This window comes from Thalassophryne amazonica, chromosome 11 (assembly GCF_902500255.1).
Source record: "Thalassophryne amazonica chromosome 11, fThaAma1.1, whole genome shotgun sequence".
NCBI classification, from domain to species: Eukaryota; Metazoa; Chordata; class Actinopteri; order Batrachoidiformes; family Batrachoididae; genus Thalassophryne; species Thalassophryne amazonica.
Window position 1 is genome coordinate 3,321,641 of NC_047113.1, and position 22,808 is coordinate 3,344,448.

Consider the following 22,808-nt stretch of genomic DNA (forward strand, 5'->3'; position numbering starts at 1 on the left):
GAGTGAATGCGAGACATAATTGTAAAGTGCTTTGAGCTTCGGATGCAGATGGAAAAGCGCGATATAAATGCAGTCCATTTACTCAGACCAACAAAAATAGCACATTCAAGGCACTTAAGTCCCCTTTCTTCCCCATTTCTGATGCTCAGTTTCAACTTCACCAAGTCGTCTTCACCACCTCTAGATACCTAAATGCACTGAGTTACTACAGTGTGACTGGCTGATTAGCTATTTGTGTTAACAAGCAATTCAACAGGTGTACCTAATAAAGTGGCCGGTGAGTGTATGTTTCAGACATAGAACTTTAAAACAATCCCATGTGATCACACTTATGTAGTCCACATTCTCTATAAGAAAAAAAAAATGAGTTCAACAAAGGGTTGAGAGATGAGCTCAACCCATGAGCAGTATCACGAGATTGCCTTAAAACAGTTAACACTCAAACACATCTAATCACTGTCTTAGTGAACATTTAAATCTCACAGCAGGACTCTAAAGACCTGGACCTTCTGAAATATTTATAAGCAGTAACAGATAGAGGTATCACTAATTACATGTCCACACAGGTGCTTCGCAGAGCTCGTTCAATCTAATAATCTGAGTTCTCAGACAATGACAGTCACTGCCAAGCTAAGCGGATCACACAGTGACATCAGCAAGCTCTCCACACACTGAAAAATGGACAATTATGAACAAGAGTTTTAGTCGTAATATCTTAACTGTTGTCTTTGTAGAATCATTAGGCTGTAAACCTACATGAACAGGCTTTTGTTCATTTGAAAAACTGTGGTATTTCTTTAATGTGCCACTCTCTTTAGTGAATGAGAACATGTATACAGATTACATTACTACACAACAGGTGATGTCAGAATTTGTTTCCCTGATAAAGCATATTTGAAGAAATCAGCATTGGATCCAAACAGCTGTCTTAAATAAATAAATAAGTCTAAAAATGTCACTTTAGATGTTGTTGACTTGGTGTCAGTGTGTCCTTGAGCAAGAGATTGAGCCTCATAACTGCACAACCTTGAGGCCTACTGCCCCAACACATCGAGCAAGACAATGAATCTCATAACTGCCCAGCCTTGAGGCTAACGGGCCCAACATATTGACTCCACATGACCGTGGGAAGAATTACAGGAAAAAGAACACAACCAACACACTGGTCCCTGAACGGCTTCTTGATTACAAGACTGGACACATACAAAAATCAACACTACCAAAGTGGAGGTCTGCTGAAATAATTATTATTTCATCCAATCACTATGGAAACTAGAAACCTAAAATAGTGTGTGTTAAAATAATGTGCTGAGAAACAGTTCTGCTAAAATACACTATTTGCTTCTTGCTTTAATACATCCGTTTCCTTTTGGAAAACACACTTCAAGTTTAGAATGTGATTATAAATGGGAGCTACAAGGCGACACATACTGTCATATTTTCATCAACATATGCTTTATTAAAAAATGGGACAACATTAATATCTAGACATGTTAGTCCAATGATGACATACAGATGTGTACGAGGGCTGTCCGTAAAGTATAGGTCCTTTTTATTTTTTTCAAAAACTATATGGATTTCATTCATATGTTTTTACGTCAGACATGCTTGAACCCTCGTGCACATGCGTGAGTTTTTCCTTGCCTGTCGGTGACGTCATTCACCTGTGAGCACTCCTTGTGGGAGGAGTCGTCCAGCCCCTCGTCGGAATTCCTTTGTCTGAGAAGTTGCTGAGAGACTGGTGCTTTGTTTGATCAAATTTTTTTCTAAACCTGTGAGGCACATTGAAGTGGACACGGTTCGAAAAATTAAGCTGGTTTTCGGTGAAAATTTTAACGGCTGATGAGAGATTTTGAGGTGATACTGTCGCTTTAAGGACTTCCCACGGAGCGAGACGTCACGCAGCGCTCCCAGGCGCCGTCGTCAGCCTGTTTCAAGCTGAAAACCTCCACATTTCAGGCTCTACTGATCCAGGACGTCGTGAGAGAACAGAGAAGTTTCAGAAGAAGTCGGTTTCAGCATTTTATCCGGATATTCCACTGTTAAAGGAGATTTTTTTAATGAAAGATGTGCGGACTGATTGCAGCATCGGCTCGCAGCCGCCGCGACACTCCACCACAGGAAAACCACCTCTGTTGGAAGCCTTAAGGACAAGTTGGAACATGTCCAGCTGTTAAACAATTTCTCATATACTAACTCCACTGAAAGCCATCAAAAGCCGCCTGGATTTTACAAATGGTTATCAACACGGAGGTGTTTTTCCTGTGCCGCCGCACTGCGCCGGCTGCGTCCCGACGCACGGACCCGTCCGCACGTCTTTCATTAAAAAAATCTCCTTTAACAGTGGAATATCTGGATAAAATGCTGAAACCGACTTCTTCTGAATCTTCTCTGTTCTCTCACGACGTCCTGGATCAATAGAGCCTGAAATGTGGAGGTTTTCAGCTTGAAACAGGCTGACGACGGCGCTTGGGACCGCTGCGTGACGTCTCGCTCCGTGGGAAGTCCTTAAAGCGACAGTATCAGCTCAAAATCTCTCATCAGCCATTACATTTTCACTGAAAACCAGCTTAATTTTTCGAACCGTGTCTACTTCGATGTGCCTCACAGGTTTAGAAAAAATTTTGAGCAAACAAAGCGCCAGTCTCTCAGCAACTTCTTAGACAAAGGAATTCCGACGAGGGGCTGGATGACTCCTCCCACAAGGAGTGCTCACAAGCGAATGACGTCACCAACAGGCGTGGAAAAACTCACGCATGCGCACGAAGGTTCAAGCATGTCTAACGTAAAAACATATGAATGAAATCCATATAGTTTTTGAAAAAAATAAAAAAGACCTATACTTTATTGACAGACCTCGTATAAATGTATTTGGGATAGCGTGTGATATTGTAAGCGATGTACGAGGTCTGTTAGAAAAGTAACAGACCTTTTTATTTTTTGCAAAAACTATATGGATTTGAATCACGTGCGCTTGCATCAGCCAAGCTTGAACATTCGTGCGCATGCATGAGTTTTTCACGTCTGTCGGTTGCGTCATTCCCCTGTGAGCATGCCTTGTGGGAGGAGTGGTCCAGCCCCCTCGGCGGATTTTCATTGTCAGGAAATTGGCTGATCGACTGCCGCTGATTCGCCACGGAGCCGCTCATGGCGCGGGACAAAAGCACCTCCGTGTTGGTCTCACCGGACAAGCCCTAACATGCGTTGCTTTTTGTTCTGTGCCCTGCGCCTCCATCCTGACGCGCGAATTCCTCCGCAAGTCTTTTCATGACAAAAAACTCCTGTAACAGTGGAATGTGCCATTCATTTCCAAAGTAAACGCTTTGTTGATCCGGGATATCATCTGACTACCACAGAAATGGCAAAAGAGTTTGACATCAGCACTTTCTCGGCATGAAAAGACGTGCGGAGGAATTCGTGCGTCGGAACGGAGGTGCAGGGCACAGAACAAAAAGCAACGCCGTGATGAAGCCTCACAGGACATGTTGTGGCATGTCTAGCTCGTCCACAATTTCTCGGATAGTCACACGACTGAAAAGCCACCGAAAGCCGTCTGAATCTTCCGAATGGTTCAAGAGCTGGGCATGTCAGGGCTTGTCCTGTGAGACCAACACGGAGGTGCTTTCGTCCCGCGCCATGAGCGGCTCCGTGGCGCTCCTCTTTCCATTACAAAAACTCCTGTAACAGTGGAATGTGCCAAAAAAGTGCTATGTCCAGCTGTCTTGCCATTTCTCTGGTAGTCAGACGACGTCCCAGATCAACAAAGCGTTCACTTTGGAAATGATCTGGTCGTTTGAGCCTGTCGATCGCCGCTCGGTGCGCGGCGCACCATACGCCGCTGTGAGCCGTCTTTAATCCAGTTGTAATTGTCCTTAATCTGTGTGATCCCCATAAGATCTTCACAGAAAGCCATCTGAATTTTCCAAATGGTTTCCACTTGGCTGTGTGTCAAACTTTCTGAAAAAATTTTGATGAAGCAAAGCAGCAGTCGATCAGCCAATTTCCTGACAATGAAAATCCGACGAGGGGGCTGGACCACTCTTCCCACAAGGCGTGCTCACAGGCGAATGACGCAACTGACAGGCGTGAAAAAACTCACACATCAATCAATTTTTTTATATAGCGCCAAATCACAACAAACAGTTGCCCCAAGGCGCTTTATATTGTAAGGCAAGGCCATACAATAATTATGTAAAACCCCAACGGTCAAAACGACCCCCTGTGAGCAAGCACTTGGCTACAGTGGGAAGGAAAAACTCCCTTTTAACAGGAAGAAACCTCCAGCAGAACCAGGCTCAGGGAGGGGCAGTCTTCTGCTGGGACTGGTTGGGGCTGAGGGAGAGAACCAGGAAAAAGACATGCTGTGGAGGGGAGCAGAGATCGATCACTAATGATTAAATGCAGAGTGGTGCATACAGAGCAAAAAGAGAAAGAAACAGTGCATCATGGGAACCCCCCAGCAGTCTACGTCTATAGCAGCATAACTAAGGGATGGTTCAGGGTCACCTGATCCAGCCCTAACTATAAGCTTTAGCAAAAAGGAAAGTTTTAAGCCTAATCTTAAAAGTAGAGAGGGTGTCTGTCTCCCTGATCTGAATTGGGAGCTGGTTCCACAGGAGAGGAGCCTGAAAGCTGAAGGCTCTGCCTCCCATTCTACTCTTACAAACCCTAGGAACTACAAGTAAGCCTGCAGTCTGAGAGCGAAGCGCTCTATTGGGGTGATATGGTACTACGAGGTCCCTAAGATAAGATGGGACCTGATTATTCAAAACCTTATAAGTAAGAAGAAGAATTTTAAATTCTATTCTAGAATTAACAGGAAGCCAATGAAGAGAGGCCAATATGGGTGAGATATGCTCTCTCCTTGTAGTCCCCATCAGTACTCTAGCTGCAGCATTTTGAATTAACTGAAGGCTTTTTAGGGAACTTTTAGGACAACCTGATAATAATGAATTACAATAGTCCAGCCTAGAGGAAATAAATGCATGAATTAGTTTTTCAGCATCACTCTGAGACAAGACCTTTCTGATTTTAGAGATATTGCGTAAATGCAAAAAAGCAGTCCTACATATTTGTTTAATATGTGTTTTGAATGACATATCCTGATCAAAAATGACTCCAAGATTTCTCACAGTATTACTAGAGGTCAGGGTAATGCCATCCAGAGTAAGGATCTGGTTAGACACCATGTTTCTAAGATTTGTGGGGCCAAGTACAATAACTTCAGTTTTATCTGAGTTTAAAAGCAGGAAATTAGAGGTCATCCATGTCTTTATGTCTGTAAGACAATCCTGCAGTTTAGCTAATTGGTGTGTGTCCTCTGGCTTCATGGATAGATAAAGCTGGGTATCATCTGCGTAACAATGAAAATTTAAGCAATACCGTCTAATAATACTGCCTAAGGGAAGCATGTATAAAGTGAATAAAATTGGTCCTAGCACAGAACCTTGTGGAACTCCATAATTAACTTTAGTCTGTGAAGAAGATTCCCCATTTACATGAACAAATTGTAATCTATTAGACAAATATGATTCAAACCACCGCAGCGCAGTGCACACATGCGCACGAAGGTTCAAGCTTGGCTGATGCAATCACACATGATTAAAATCCATATAGTTTTTGCAAAAAATAAAAAGGTCTGTTACTTTTCTAACAGACCTCGTAGCTGGAGTCCTATGCTCTTGCAACCGCCTTCGTCTCTACGCCGCTATGTTTGTATCTTAGTCAAAAATCTCAAGAATGCCTAATCTGTGTTTGATTAACATTGGCGTATGGATGGGAAGAAGATATTTGATTATGGTTTGGATTGCTCAGCGACAAGGTCAAATCTCCAGCCCCATGTTAATATATGGGAAAGTAGTAAATTTTAGGGAAATGAGTTCTCAAGAATGTGTAAAATGTTGACTCACTGGGTGCAATGTTGAGAAATGTTTGTTTCTCAGAATGCAAAGACAGAGAAGCACGCCCTACTGCAGGGGTGGCCACATTCGTTCCTCGAGAGCCACATTCCTGACACTCTTAGTTGTCTCCCTGCTCCAACACACCTGAATCCAATGAAAGGCTCATTAAAAGTCTGCTAACGAGTCTTTCATTGGATTCAGGTGTGTTGGAGCAGGGAGACAACTAAGAGTGTCAGGAATGTGGCTCTTGAGGACCGAACTTGGCCACCCCTGCCCTACTGGGTCAGGCTCAAAACTTCTCAATTACCCCTCATATGTCTGTGGCCTTCATTGTGTATTTACTCAACACCAAATCACTGCAGACCCAAAATATTTGGGATATAACATCATCTCACAACAGTCTCATGTGACTTCAAAAGGTACTGACCTTGACCTACGTTTCTGGGTCAAATCAGGAAGGACTTCAATATCAGTGAGTGCAGGAAGACTACTTCTTCGATAGTGTCAATTCGATGGCAGGTACTGGGCCATCACAACAGATCTCTTGCTCAAAATTGTGACTTCTAATGATCACTTTTAACTAATAAGACGTATAATATAATTTCAGTTGGTGTGTCTTATGTTTGATGCTTAGAAATAAAAAAATGAAAGCAGAAATGAAAGAACAGAGGGTACAAGATGGATAACTGAACAACAGCATGACCCTGAGATTAAAGTCAGGAGCAAATCTGTGGGGTTATATGTACATACATTTGCACAAAAATTGGGCAGCGTGAGTGTTCAAGAACAGACCGCAGATTGTTTATATGTATGACTCCCATGCAAATTTCTTTCCAGCTGGAAGGCCATTTATTAATCCACTCAAAAGGTCAGAGTGTTTATAACAAACAAACAAACTGACATTACAGGAACTACTAAGTGAAGAACAGGTTCATGTACGTCTCACTCACTATTTGGACAGAATTCAGTGTTCTGCAACATCTCGTCATCAAGTACAATATATGACCAGTGTTAATTTTTTATAAGCCTTTTATTTTTTAATAAACCTTTTCGGAATGTTGCTGCATCAATATTTATATACTCAACAAAAATATAAACGCAACACTTTTGGTTTTGCTCCCATTTTGTATGAGATGAACTCAAAGATCTAAAACTTTTCCCACATACACAATATCACCATTTCCCTCAAATATTGTTCACAAACCAGTCTAAATCTGTGATAGTGAGCACTTCTCCTTTGCTGAGATAATCCATCCCACCTCACAGGTGTGCCATATCAAGATGCTGATTACACACCATGATTAGTGCACAGGTGTGCCTTAGACTGCCCACAATAAAAGGCCACTCTGAAAGGTGCAGTTTTGTTTTATTGGGGGGGATACCAGTCAGTATCTGGTGTGACCACCATTTGCCTCATGCAGTGCAACACATCTCCGCATAGAGTTGATCAGGTTGTCAATTGTGGCCTGTGGAATGTTGGTCCACTCCTCTTCAATGGCTGTGCGAAGTTGCGACAAGGAACTGGAGTCAGGTCGAGACCCCGATGAGGATGCCGAGCATGCAGATGAGCTTCCCTGAGACGGTTTCTGACAGTTTATGCAGAAATTCTTTGGTTATGCAAACCGATTGTTTCAGCAGCTGTCCGAGTGGCTGGTCTCAGATGATCTTGGAAGTGAACATGCTGGATGTGGAGGTCCTGGGCTGGTGTGGTTACACGTGGTCTGCGGTTGTGAGGCTGGTTGGATGTACTGCCAAATTCTCTGAAACGCCTTTGGAGACGGCTTATGGTAGAGAAATGAACATTCAATACACGAGCAACAGCTCTGGTTGACATTCCTGCTGTCAGCATGCCAATTACACGCTCCCTCAAATCTTGCGTCATCTGTGGCATTGTGCTGTGTGATAAAACTGCACCTTTCAGAGTGGCCTTGATATTGTGTATGTGGAAAACGTATTAGATCTTTGAGTTCATCTCATACAAAATGGGAGCAAAACCAAAAGTGTTGCGTTTATATTTTTGTTGACTGTAGAACCAGTCTATTTTCTGTCATATAGACAACAAGACAACAAAATTGGATTCAACAAGTTGAAACAAACAAATCTGCAACTCATGTGACAGCAGGCTGACAAAGAGCTTCATCCCCAGGGCCAGCCACACACACACACACACACACACACACACACACACACACACACACACACACACACACACACACACACACACACACACACACACACACACACACACACACACACACACACACGCGGTCTATTAGAAAAGTATCCGACCTTATTATTTTTTTTAAAAACCATATGGATTTGAATCACATGTGATTGCGTCAGACAAGCTTGAACCCTTGTGCGCATGCGTGAGTTTTTTCACGCCTATCGGTTGCGTCATTTGCCTGTGAGCAGGCTTTGAGTGAGGAGTAGTCCAGCCCCCTCGGCGGATTTTCATTGTCAGGAAATGGCGGAATGATTTGGGCTTTTTTTCCATCAGAATTTTTTCAGAAACTGTTAGAGACTGGCAGCTGGAAATCATTCGAAAAATTTATCTGGCTTTCGGTGAAAATGTTATGGGCTTGGTAGAGAATAAGGAGTGTTACTGTCGCTTTAAGGACGGCCCCCAGCAGCTGTGGGGCGCGCCGCGCTCCAAAGCCGCCATCAACAGGCTGAACGACCATTTCATTTCTAAACGGATGGCTGTCTGGATCCGTGACCATCGTGTGCCATTTCTCTGGTTATCACAAGAGCTGTACATCAACCATTTTTCCGGCAGATTTCACTTTTAACTCATGGAAAGCTGAGCGGAGGCTTCGCATGTCACGATGGATTCACTACTGGAGCGAGACAAAACCACCTCCGTTTTGGTCTCACAGAACGGCTTTGAGATGGCGTTCAGACAGCTGTCGGTGGTTTTTCCATCGAGTGATTATCCGAGAAATTGTGGATGTGCCTGGACATGCCAGAACATGTCCCGTGAGGCTTCATCACGGCGTTGCTTTGCGCCATGATCGTATATATATATATATATATATATATACACACACACACACACACACACACACACACACACACACACACACACACACACACACACACACACACACACACACACACACACACACACAGTGCATATTTCCTATCTAAAATTTTTTTGTGGCGTATAAGATGGCTTGATTCTTTTTTGTGGTGTACAGTAGCTCTGTGGGAGCAACGACAATTTCATTGTATGCCGTCCTGCACAATGACAAAGACAAAGACTGCTCTTCTATTCTTCTAATCACCAAAATAAAATCCCATGTCTCAAGCAGGTGACCTGTCTGAATTGTTTTGTTGGAAGTCATAAAAGTGAATTAACCACGTGTTTGTTGGCTCAACATATTTCAACAGTCTGAACTGGCAACAATGAGGAAAACTTTCTTTTTACGCCCATTTTGTCATTCTGAGTTAAAAATTCTATTAACTACCCTATTTTGTCACTACTGGCAACAGCCACATTGCTGTGTGCATGTAAATGTAGCTGCAGGCACTATAACTATCCCAGAAGTAGTGCTACTGTATACTGATGAGACTTGCTGCTTTTAATGAGTCCAAACATTCAACAGAGTACATTTGTAGCATACCTTTTTCATACTGAGGCATACTGTCTTTGAGGAGGCAGCGAAGCTGGTGGCCATTGAGATGCAGGAAGCGCAGCTGGTCCCTAAATGAGATTTCCTCCAAAATGCCTGGGATGACCCGACCCACGTTGTTCTGAGAGATGGGGAGCCCGAGTCCAAGGGCCAGGGTCGGAGTCAAGTCGACCTGCTCCACCACTCCAGGTTTCTCCCGTCCCACTATCATATCACAGCACAGACACAAGAGGAGAAAAAAGTAACCTCATAAAGGTGAAATATGAGCACATACAAGCCCAAATCAGAAAAATCTGGGATAATATGAAAAATGGGGGAAAAAAAGCCTAACATTTCATTGCAAAAAGTATGAATCAAAGATAATTTATGTTTTGTACAGTCAACTAACTTAATTTAATCCATTCCTGCATTTAAGACTGTCAACAACCCCCCCGCCCCCCCACACACACATATCACTACTATTACTACTTAAAAAAAAAGGGGGGTGGGACCAGGAGAATTTATTCTAAATATAAGGATTAAATCATTACTTTTACAGCCAGCTTTGTTGAGACAAGTCAGGGGATGGATACATGAACATGTCTTAGTCTTCCTTTACATCAATCAATAAAATTTACAACCAGTACGGCGCTGTATTTATAAATCTGCCACGTTGCCAGTTCTTAAAAAATTGAGTGACCATGCCGGAAGGAGACTAGGGAGGGTAGCCACCAAGACAACTGTGACAGCTCTGAAAGAATTATAGGCAAATTTGGGGTGTGAGTGGAGAAACTGGGAATGGTGCAACATTTGCCCGTTGCATCCTCATTTCACAGAAAACAAATCATATGTAGGCTGGGTTTTGCTGAAATTTTGCATGTTCATTTTAAGAAAATACTTCTGTACAACACTTCATCATGAAGCTGTATAACTGGTAATGCAACAGACAAACGTTGCACTATGCACGGTTTCTCCAGCTACCACCTGAGAAGCCTTTAACTCCTTCAGCGTTGTCTGGGTGTCTTAGTGACTTCCCTCAGTCTGGTTCCAGCACGATCACTCAATTCTCCCAGAACCGCCAACTTGACACAGACTCAGCATACAGTACCAAACTGTATTTGTTAATACATGAAATCTGAGATTAATCTGGATGTTGATCTGGCACAGGTTTTATGGCAGATCGGTTGGTGTCATGATTTTGGCCGGCTCTGAGCTTCAATTCTATTTTTTCCTCCTCCTTTTACCCACTATCTGCCCCAGCTCTGTTTTATTAGCTATTTATCATGGGTTTATTCTGTTCTATTTTGCTTTGCCACTTTATTTCTTTGCTACTTTTAGACTTTAGCCATTGTCCAGTTCTGTTCTTATTTTGTTCACCCAGTTTGTGTTTTCATTGTTTACCACTTGTTTATTTTGTTCTTCTCATTTGTTATATGATCTGTTGTGCTTTAGTGTCAGGTTTTGTTAGTCACAGTCTGTTTTATTTTTAGTTTGTTTAACCACTTTGTTTTCTTCAGTCAGTTCCAATTTAGTTTTGTCTTGGTGATATTTTCTTTCAGTTCTCATGTTCATGCCCAGTTTGTTGTTGTATTATATTCTGCCTTTGATTTCCATTGTAGCTCTGTTCTGTTTTTTGCCATTTGTTTCCATTTCACACTCCTGCACCTCCCATCATGTCTTCGTCCGTCACTCATATTTGATTGTGTTCACTGCACCTGCCTGTCTTCGTCCGTCACTCATATTTGATTGTGTTCACTGCACCTGCCTCATTTCTTTCACTCACACTCTTGGCACCAGCTCACGTGTCTTTGTCTATTACATCACTCCACTTTGTGCACTCCCCTCCTCACAATCTTGCCCGTGTATAATCTTTGTTCACTAGCCACACCCCCTTCTAGATCTTTCCTCACGTGCACCTCTTTAACGCCACCTGTTCTTCATCTCACATCCTGATTAGTCCACCTGTATTTAAACCTCACAGTCCTTCACTTCACTGCCAGACTGTTGTCTCTGTACATTTTCCAGTGCCCATTTATCAGTCCTGTTTTTTGTCAAGCTGTGTATCAAACTACTGCTCTGTTACCTCGACCATGCCTCTTGCCTCATCCCAGATGTCAGTGTTTGCTCGTGCCTCTGACCCCTGCTCGTTCATGACTGCATCTCTGCCTAATCCTGCTAGTACTTCTGCTGCGCTGCCTGACCACATGTGTACCGAAACCAAGCCTGGAATAAAGACCATGATTTCTCTTCCACCATGTCCACTCGTCCGCCTAGTCTGGGAGTTTGCAGTGCGGGTCCAGCCACTCCGAGTACCGGGCAGCCGCCCATCCTGACAGTTAGCTGTAGCTTCCGATAACTTTTTAGGTTGTTTAGCATTATAAAAATTAACTTTTCATTTAGTTGATTAGCAGTTATCAAAGTTAACTTTTTGGTTAGCTGTGCCCACCACTGGCGATCACCTCCTGCGTGCACTTATTATTTTTTATTAAATATGACAGTATGAGTGTATGAATGACAATCCAGCCCTTTTATACATGTGGCAACAGGTAGATGATTCAGATGATTATATTAGAGCTGTTCTGGAAGGCAGAATTCACACTGTGGATCAGTGGCAGCTGGTGGAAATAACCGCACATGTGGATTCAATGCACAACGTTCACACGGACTGATCAATTTACTGCTCCGATATATTCAATTATGTTTACACTTATATTTATTCCCCCTGTTGACAGTTTTCTGTTATAAATCAATATATATGGCTTAGTTACGAAATGCAGTGATACAACAGCCACCACAACACACCAGTGTTTTTTTTTTTTTGTTTAACTGGAGCAAGACGGCGCACGCAGCGCGTCATCAGTCTGAACCAGAGCAGGTGGATCCACCAACGTGCGCATAGACCTCCACAGTGGGTCGGATCGTGCGCTTCTGTTTGCAGCTTCTCCGGGACTCAAACGATACAGAGCTCCATCCCAGCGCTTAGTCCTGGAACGCAGAGCTGCAGACACACACTGCTCCAGCAGTTACTCCAGGCGTGTTTCATTTAAAGCATGGAGATCAACTTTAGCTTCGGTTTTGTTTTGTTCCTCTTTCGCACCTTTTGATTCACAGGCTATTCGGTGATGGGAAAAGTCAAAAGCTCATTCGTCCACCTTTAATCAATGATTTGTGACTTTTTTACTTTTTCCCTTCATTCAGGAATCGGTGTATGCCGTGTGACTGGGCCTTTAGATCTGTAACTTTGGCTCTAAAGGCTGGGTTAGTAGGCTAGGCTCGTGCCGCGGCTGGAGGAGCAGTCACTCTGTTGCCCTCCACCCACCCACCACTGACAAGCATGGGCCCACCACATGGGTGGTGCTGCCCACTACTGCTGAGAGTCGGGGTCTGTAGGGTAATGGGAACGGTGGCTGGTGGCAGCAACTCTGAACACACACTGGGCCCTTCTCGCACATCTTCCCAGCTACGGTGCCCCTCCTAGAGCCCCCCCCTTGTGCAATCGAATGATAGACTGGATTCTGTTTGAGTCTTTTTCTAGAGTGGAGATAGCGATTTGGGAATTTTAACACTTTGTCATTTCATAATTAATGATGGATTATCACTTCTTGTGGATAACTTTTCTGTGTGGAACATTTCCCAAAGTGACTAAGTGGTCCAACAAAAAATGTATGGTGAGTCCAGATTCAAATCCGGTCACCGTGGCATTCATCTGTTTGTTTTTTTGTTTTTTTAACACTGTTTCTCTGCTGTGCGCTGCAGCAGGAACAGATGTTCATTTACACAGCTGTTTGTGTCATTCAACAGGACACTTTGCTATTTGATAAAAAACATTTACTCATATTTACTTGCTTGCCATCACATTCCCTCATATAATGAAAGCTTTAAATGTGACCCAACTCCGTTTTAAATGTGTGCTGAAAGTAAATGAGCCCCATTAGGAAGTTTCCACCTCTCGTTTATTTCAAACAACAAGACAGTTTAATGTTGTGTTCAGGACCCCGCAAACTAGTAAAAAAACAAAAACTGAATGAACACTGCAAAAATGGAAAGTTGATAGGACAATTTCTTTTTGGAGAATTCAGCGATTTTAACCAACCAGCAGACAATGGACATTGTGCTGAAATTCACTGTGAGAGTATGGGGTTTTAAATGTTGATGTGGTTCATGTTAGTTTAACATTTCTCCAATCACAGCCACATGAGCCTATATGTTCTTCTGGGTTGTCTGGGTGTCTTGGTGGCTTTCCTCACTCTTCTCCTTCTTGCACAGTCACTCAGTTTTTGAGAACTGTCTACTCCACACAGATTTACCATAGAGTGACATACTGTTTGTATTTCTTTATAATTAATGTAAATAAAGTCCAAAACATATTCAGTGGCAGCTTCACCATCAGAGAGCCTCGTCCACAACCACCACAAAAGACTCCAAACTATCACTGATGTTAAAGGGGGCAACACACAGTATTAAGAACAGGGGTATGTAAACTTTTAATCAGGGTAATTTGGGTAGTTTCTGTTGTCATTATCATTTAAAAAGAGGAAACACAGTTGTTTGACAATAAATGGCTTCACACAACCACTAACCATGAGTACAAAAATGTTTTGTGTTATCATTCATATTCTCTGAAAAATGGCCAAAAAACCAACAATTGTGCCAGGGTATGTAAACGTTTGAGCACATCTGTACATTCTGGACTCGCATGCCTATCCAGTAGGGGGCCTGAGTGTCTGTGTGCGTGCATTTTATTTTGTGAGTTCAATGTAAGTGCATAATATAATTGTAAATATGTACAAAATACATGGATGACACAAGAAAGTGAAAACACATCGTCTATTTAAAAATCAAATGACAAAATAGAAGCAAATATAACGCAATGCTAAAATAGCCTCAGCCATATGAGCATTGTGTTCTTTATAATTTGCAGTTGCTTAATTCATTATTAAGATCCTATTGTCTCATGTACAATTTGTACATGTTCAATAAAGCCCCTTTATGTAACAGCTGAGTGGATCCTTGTCATTTGATTGGTGCTTTGTATGTCACATGACATGGATTATTCGTCCCATTTTTGCTGCGTTGCATTTAGAGTGCGATTTGGTTCCATACATTTGGTATCATTGCACTCTGTACACACGCACACACACACGTGCATGCAAAACATGCACGCACAGAACGTACACGCACGCACAGAACGCACACACACACACACACACACACACACACACACACACACACACACACACACACACACACACACACAAATCCACTGCACTGTAAGCTGTCTGGAGGCTGTTAGCAGGAAGTTAGAATGAAAAGCTGGACTCATTTTTCAGATTTTTTTTTTTTTTGCGCTGTACTGAGGAAATGCACAAGTCCTTTATTTTGGTGGTACAGTCGTGCACAAGCACTTCCCTTTTGTGTGAGGGTGTGCACGCACGTGGGATAACAGAAGCGAGATGATTTAATTGAGCTAACTAATGGTGCTAATTCTTGTAACACACACACACACACACACACACACACACACACACACACACACACACACACACACACACACACACACACACACACAATCCACTCCGCTGTAAACCGTCAGGATGCATGAAAAGCAGATGTGATTTTTGGCTGGACTGAGGAACTACACAAAGGCTTTTTTTTTTTGTTTTAAATGGACGTCTGAAGTCAGTGCGCAACATCATGGACTACATGTCACAATTTGGACTTCAGCAGCAGTGGAACACCAAAATGTAAGTCCCTTTATAAATTAATAAAATATTAAATGACAAGGATCTGTTATAGTCGTTACATAAAACAAATAATGAATGTTTTTACATTCTTTCAATGGAACAAATATTTAATTCGGTGAAAGCTGGAATGTACCATTGAACTCAAATTTTCATTATTTGTATACTATTAAACAGTCAAAAACAGTATTTACGTTTTAAGAGCAGAAGTTGTACAAACCAAGGAATATTAGTAGATCACCCTCTGTGCATTTGCAGGTATTAATGAGACAAATGTAATTCCATAGAAGTTAGCTTTGAATTATAGGAAATTAGCATGTACGCTAATGTCTGCACAATGTAAATGACTCCAGAGGTGTTATCATCTCGCTAGCTTTTAAATAATATATGACTGAGGATATATTTACACACAAATGAAACAGATGACTTTTGCAGCTAGTTACCAGCCTGTGATGTTACCATGCTAACGTCCGCGAAATGTCTTTAAATAAGTTCAGGGGTGTGATTAGGTTCCAAAAACAGCGTTTTCTGTTTTAGAAGTGTTTATTTCTCAGTAGCTTGAAAAATGTTAGGTAGCAGAGGGGATTGTTAATCAGTTTCAGCTGCTTTGGTATTAATGATATAACTGGCCAACAATGAGATGACACCCAAAACAAGTTTTACAAGTGGAGGCCACTGATATTTTTTCCCTCCTCATCTTTACGGACTGATTTTTCATTAGTTTTGCATTTGGCTCGTGCCAGTGTCACGACTGGTAGCGTAGTGCTCTACCTGGACACTACCAAAGGTTGCACAGGTAGTTCAACTCCTCCAGGATGGTACATCAATATGTTCCATTATCAAAAGATTAGCTGTGTCTCCCAGCAGAGTCTCAAGAGCATTCTTGGAAATTCGAGGAGATGGCAGTTAGTCTAGGAGAGCTGGACAGGGCCGTAGAAGGTCCTTAAGCCATCAGCAGGACCAGTATCCGCTCCATTGTGCAACAGAGGAACAAGATGAGACTGGCAGAACTCTACAAAATGACCTCCAGCAGCACACTAATGTGAATGTCTCTGGACAAACAATCAGAAACAGACTTGATGAGGGTGGCCAGATGGATTGACATCCTGTAGTAGGCTGTGTGCTCACTGCCCGGCACCATGGACCTTGATTGGCATTTGTCACAGAACACCAGAATTGACAGGTCCACCACTGGCACCCTGTGCTTTTCACAGATAAGAGCAGGTTCAGTCGGAGCACATGTGACAGACAATAACACTAACAACTGGCCACAAACGATTCCTTCAGTGTCCACTCTGGAGGGACATGAAATAAAGGTGGTTCACACGTACAACCCCAATTCCAATGAAGTTGGGACGTTGTGTAAAATGTAAATGAAACAGAATACAATGATTTGCAAATCCTCTTCAACCTATATTTAACTGAATACACCACAACGACAAGATATTTAATGTTCAAACTGATAAACTTTGTTGTTTTTGTGCAAATATTTGCTCATTTTGAAATGGATGCCTGCAACACATTTCAAAAAATTTGGGACGGGGCAACAAAAGACTGGAAAAGTTGATGAATATTCAAAGAACACCTGCTTGGAAACAGGTGAGTGTCATGATTGGGTATAAAAGGAGCATCACCAAAAGTCTCAGCCATTCACAATCAAAGATGGGGCGAGGATCACCACTTTGTGAACACCTGCGTGAAAAAAATAGTCCAACAGTTTAAGAACAAATTTTCTCAATGTTCAACTGCAAGGAATTTAGGGATTCCATCATCTACAGTCCATAATATAATTAGACGATTCAGAGAATCTGGAGAACTTTCTACACATAAGCAACAAGGCCGAAAACCAACATTGAACGCCCGTGACCTTCGATCCCTCAGGCAGCACTGCATTAAAAACCAACATCAATGTGTAAAGGATCTTACTGCGTGGGCTCAGGAACACTTCAGAAAACCATTGTAAGTTTACACAGTTCGTCACTACATCTACAAGTGCAAGTTAAAACTCTACCATGCAAAGTGAAAGCCAAACATCAACAACATCCAGAAACGCCGCTGCCTTCTCTGGGCCCGAGCTCATTTGAAATGGACGGACGCAAAGTGGAAAAGTGTGCTTTTTTCAAATTGTTTTTGGAAATCATGGACATCATGTCCTCCAGACAAAAGAGGAAAAAGGCCATCCAGATTGTTACCAGCGCAAAGTTCAAAAGCCAGCATCTGTGATGGTATGGAGGTGTGTTAGTGCCCATGGACAACTTACACATCTGTGATGGCACCATCAATGCTGAAAGGTACATCCAGGTTTTGGAGCAGCACATGCTGCCATCCAAGCACCGTCTTTTTTAATTTCAATTTCAATTCAATTCATTTTCATTTATATAGCGCCAAATTGCAACAGAGTTGACTCAAGGCACTTCACACAAGTAAGGTCTAACCTTACTAACCCCCAGAGCAACAGTGGTAAGGAAAAACTCCCTCTGAGAAAGAAACCTCAAGGAGACCAGACTCAAAGGGGTGCTTGGGCCATGATACAGACATACATTACAGAACAATTCACAAAACGAATATTCAGGAAATGCTGTTGGTGCACAGGACAGGAGGGTCTCTAGCACAAATACAACTCCCATCTCTGGATGGAGCTGCACCTTAAACAGAGAGAAACAAAAACAGAATCAGGCATCAGAAAGACAAGAAACACGGGGTCACGTGACGCGCTTGGGAAATATGGCTGCTTGAGAACGATCGGCGTCCCCTCCGCACCTTATTTTATATTTCAGCTCAACAAGGAGCGATCATAACTATGCAGTAATACTCTCATTTCGTCGCTAACATGCCAAACAATACAAGAAGTGCAACTAAACCGACTATGACTGCGGGAATCGGGAGCGGTAAAAGTTCCGAGTTTGCCGGCACGAGTCAAGCTAATGCTAAGGCTAATCAAAGGCCTCTCCTTTCTCCACCAAGTTCTGTGGCGGAGGAGGTACACGCGCTGGAGTCTCCCGGCGTCCCTGGTGAGGTAGCACGGGAGCTCGCTAAACTCGCTGCACTCATACTGGAGAAGTCGGACAGTCATGATAAGAAACTTGAGGAGATTCGTGTTACAACAAGTGCTACAGAGAGTAAGCTCGCTGACATTGGTAACCATATCAGCAACGTGGAGAGTCGCCTGGGATTTCTGGAGGACGCACAGGAGAGGCTGGAGACTAATCCCCCGGCTACCAGCAGGGAGGTCAAGGTGCTCAGGGAGAAGCTGGATGAGGTCGAAAATCGCGAACGCAGATGTAATTTACGTTTCGTTGGCTTCCCGGAATCCTGTGAGAACAATGACGCGGTCTCTTTCCTGGAGGGGATTATTCCGTCGCTATCTGATATCAGCTTTGTCAAGGGTTTGGAAGTGGAAAGAGCATACAGACTTGGAGCTATGCCCAGAAGCCAGAATGGTGAGCAGCCCACTCGCTCCAGAGCGATAATAGCCAGATTTCTGAGACTTCAGGATCGGGAGCGCATCGTTGAAGCTGCACGAAAGAAGGGGAGTGTAACTTGGGGAGGACAACGCATTATGGTCTTCCCGGATTATTCCAGGATGCTGAACGAAAAACGGGCGAAGTTCAAGGACTGCAAGAAGCTCCTGCACGACAAGAACATTCGTTTTGCATTGATCTACCCAGCTATGCTCGTTGTGAAGACAGCGCAGGGACCCAGGCATTTCGAAGACCATAAGAAGGCCATGTCGTTTATCCATTCACTCGACTGAGGTATTCCCAGCTCGCAGTGACACACGGACTCTGTGAAAACACACTACTGTGTAGACTCTGACTTTTTGATGGGCACTTCTGCCATTAAGGTTTGTTATTGTGACGGGATGAGGGCTTCTAGAGGTGAGAGAAAATGTTTTTTTTGGGAGGGTTGTTTGTCAATTGTTATTCTGATAAATACAATGCTCTTTGTTGTAGCCAAAGTTACTATAGGTTGGGATGTATAATATTATTTTGTTAGATAATAACCTGTTACCAACTCACACATATGTGGGGGGAGGGGCTGGGATGCCTTGGGCAGCGTTAGTTAAGTGTATGTTCGCGGACTTTGATAAGGGAAGTTCTGGAGGGAGAGGGGGGGTTGTTTTTTGTTGTGGTGGGTTTTTCTCTTTTAAGTTTTGTTTTATTTTTGTCTTTATTTTTTATTTGATACCAATACAGTTTTATTCACAGCACCACTTATTGCTTGTCCATCTGATCAATGACACCTAATAATTTAAGTTTAATGAGCTGGAACGTTAGGGGTCTCAATAATGTCATAAAGAAAAGGAAAATTTTATCTTTTATTAAATCTAAAAAGTGTGATATTGTCTTTATCCAGGAGACACATCTATCTCGACAAGAATCTCAGAGGCTCCGTTTTGGCTGGGTGGGTTTTGTTGGCTCAAGTAGCGGAACCAGCAAAAGTAGAGGTGTAGCAACGTTAATTAATAGGAATTTACCATTTAAATGCCTGAAACAGAGTGTAGATGAGGCGGGTAGGATGTTGATTATGTTGTGTGAAATTCAAGGCACAAATATTATCTTAGCTAATATTTATGCTCCCAACACTGATGACCCGTCTTTTTTTGGCCAGCTGGAAAAAAAGATTTCAGATCCGGGGGACTATCCTGTTTTGTTGGCAGGGGATTATAACGAGGTGATGGATGGAACATTAGACCGAAGCAAAAGTTTTACTCGCACAACAAGAAGAAATCAATCACTCAAAGCAATGTCTGATGCCTGCGCCCTAGTAGATGTGTGGCAGTTACAAAATCCAATGGGCAGGGACTATACCTTTTATTCCTCCCCTCATGTTTCCTTTTCGCGAATAGATTTCTTTTTAATATCCCAATCTTTAATGCCAACTGTTGTTAATAGCAGCATTGGTAATATAATATTATCAGATCATAGTCCAGTTTATCTCTCCTTGATCGCGTTTAATGCTATTACTAGAACCCCCAGGTGGAGATTAAATTCTAGTTTGTTAATGGAGGACGCTTTTAGAAATTTTCTTAAATCACAAATTAATTTGTACAAGGAGACAAATATTCCTTCTGCCCCTTCAGCAGGAGTGGCTTGGGAGGCACTGAAGGCCTTTTTGAGGGGCAATATTACAGGCTTCTTTCAGAAAGAAAGAAAATATGAAACAGCTTGCCAATTTGGAGAAAAAAATCGAGATTACTGAGCAAATTTTTAAAAATGAGTCCTCGTCAATCAACCTGGTCAAACTAACTAAACTAAAATATGAATATAATACAATAATGTCACAGAAGGCTGAATTTAGTCTTTTTCGGGCAAGACAGAAATACTTTGAGGAGGGAGACAAGGCAGGAAGGTTACTGGCGAGATATATCAAACAAAGAGAAGCCATGAGTGCTATCTCTGCTATTAAGGACACAAACGGACTACTCCATACAGAACCCCAAAAAATTAATGCTACTTTTACAGACTTTTATACTCAGCTCTATAGTTCGGAGTCACAGGCCTCAGAGGAAGATATTAGCAGGTTTTTGCAGAGCTTAAACCTTCCTCAAGTAACCCAGGACCAAACTGAGGGTCTAGACACACCAATTACGGTAGCAGAAATAATTGCAGTAATTAAACACCTCCCTTCCAGTAAAGCGCCGGGCCGAGATGGGTTTACGGCCGAATTTTATAAATCTTTCCCGGAAGAATTGGCCCCAATGCTCCTAGAGGTTTACAATGAATCATTCCAAAAACAAATGCTCCCACCATCGCTATCTGAAGCTATTATAACTCTCATTTTAAAGAAAGACAAAGACCCCTCAGACTGCCGTAATTATCGACCTATCGACCTAGTTTGACCTCTTACGACAGCAAAATACTATCTAAAATCTTGGCCAATCGATTAGATCATGTCATGACTCACCTGATCCATCCTGATCAGGTGGGTTTTATACACTCCCGATGCTCAGTTGATAATGTTAGAAGGCTGCTGGACATTATGTGGGCAGTTCAAGATCGTCAGGACCCTATTGCAGCCATTTCATTGGATGCTGAAAAAGCATTCGATAGAGTCGAATGGCAGTACTTGTTTTTAACGCTCAAATATTTTGGTTTTAGTAGCAAGTTTATTAATTGGATACGGCTTATATATATACACGTCCAAAAGCATCGGTCCTCACAAATGGCATACTTGGTCCATCGTTCAAATTAGGAAGGGGCACAAGACAGGGGGACCCCCTGTCTCCCCTTCTTTTTGCAATAGCCCTTGAATCGCTGGCGGTAGCTATACGAGGAGAAGCTAAAATTCCGGGTATTTCTATTGGCCAAAGCTGTCATAAGCTAATGCTATATGCAGACGATATCCTTTTATTTGTATCTGATCCTCAAAATTCCCTTTCTGCGCTGTTCTCTCTACAATACATTTTCAGATATCTCAGGGTATAAGGTCAACTGGACAAAGTCAGAGGCCCTTCCACTCACTGTTTACTGCCCCAAAACATTTTTTTCCCCTGGTACGTTTTCTTGGCCCAAAAAAGGTTTAAAATATCTAGGTATTACATTTCCCCCACAATTATCTAACCTTATAAAAATTTATTTTGATCCACTACTTGATTGTATGAAGGTGGACATAGAACGCTGGAACCAATTGTATCTTTCAATGTGGGGTAAAGTGAACATTATTAAAATGGTATGTACTCCCAAATTTAACTATCTGTTACAGGCTTTACTGGTATATATTCAATCATCATATTTTAAAAAGTTTGACAGGTTGTGTAAAGAATTTATATGGAATTATAAAAAACCCAGGCTTAACTTGAAAAAACTACAGAGACCGGTGGATAGTGGAGGACTGGGAATCCCGAACTTACTGTATTATTATTATGCTTTCTCTCTCAGGCATTTATCTCATTGGTTTATGCCTCCAGAGAAAGCACCTCCTTGGCTTGTTCTTGAAAAGGAGGTCTCTGCTCCATTCACTCCATATATACATACATATATATACGTACATATACATATATATATGTATGTATATATATATACGTACATATACATATATATATATATATATATATATACGTACATACGTACATATATATATATATAATAATATATATATATATATATATATATATACATACATACATACATACATACATACATAATTATATATATATATACATACATACATACATACAAATATATATATATATACATACATACATACATACAAATATATATACATACATACATACTACATACATTATTATTAAATACATACATACATACCTACATACATATATATATATATACATACATACATATACATATAATATATATATATATATATACATACATACATACATACATACATACATACATATATATATATATATATATATATATACATACATACATACATACATACATATATATATATATATATACATACATACATACATACATACATACATATATATATATATATATATATATACATACATACATACATATATATATATATATACATACATACATACATACATATATATGTATGTATATATATATACG

The 22,808-nt window shown here is 41.7% G+C and overlaps 1 protein-coding gene across 1 annotated transcript in view; it reads right to left on the bottom strand.

Annotated features, from left to right (window-relative positions):
- The window catches only part of pigg (phosphatidylinositol glycan anchor biosynthesis class G), a 345,004-nt gene that overhangs the window by 146,049 nt on the left and 176,147 nt on the right, over positions 1-22,808 (bottom strand). Inside the window, exon 6 of the mRNA XM_034181167.1 lies at positions 9,527-9,739. Within this exon, the coding sequence (XP_034037058.1) occupies positions 9,527-9,739 (213 nt within the window). The remainder of the gene's footprint in view (positions 1-9,526; positions 9,740-22,808) is intronic.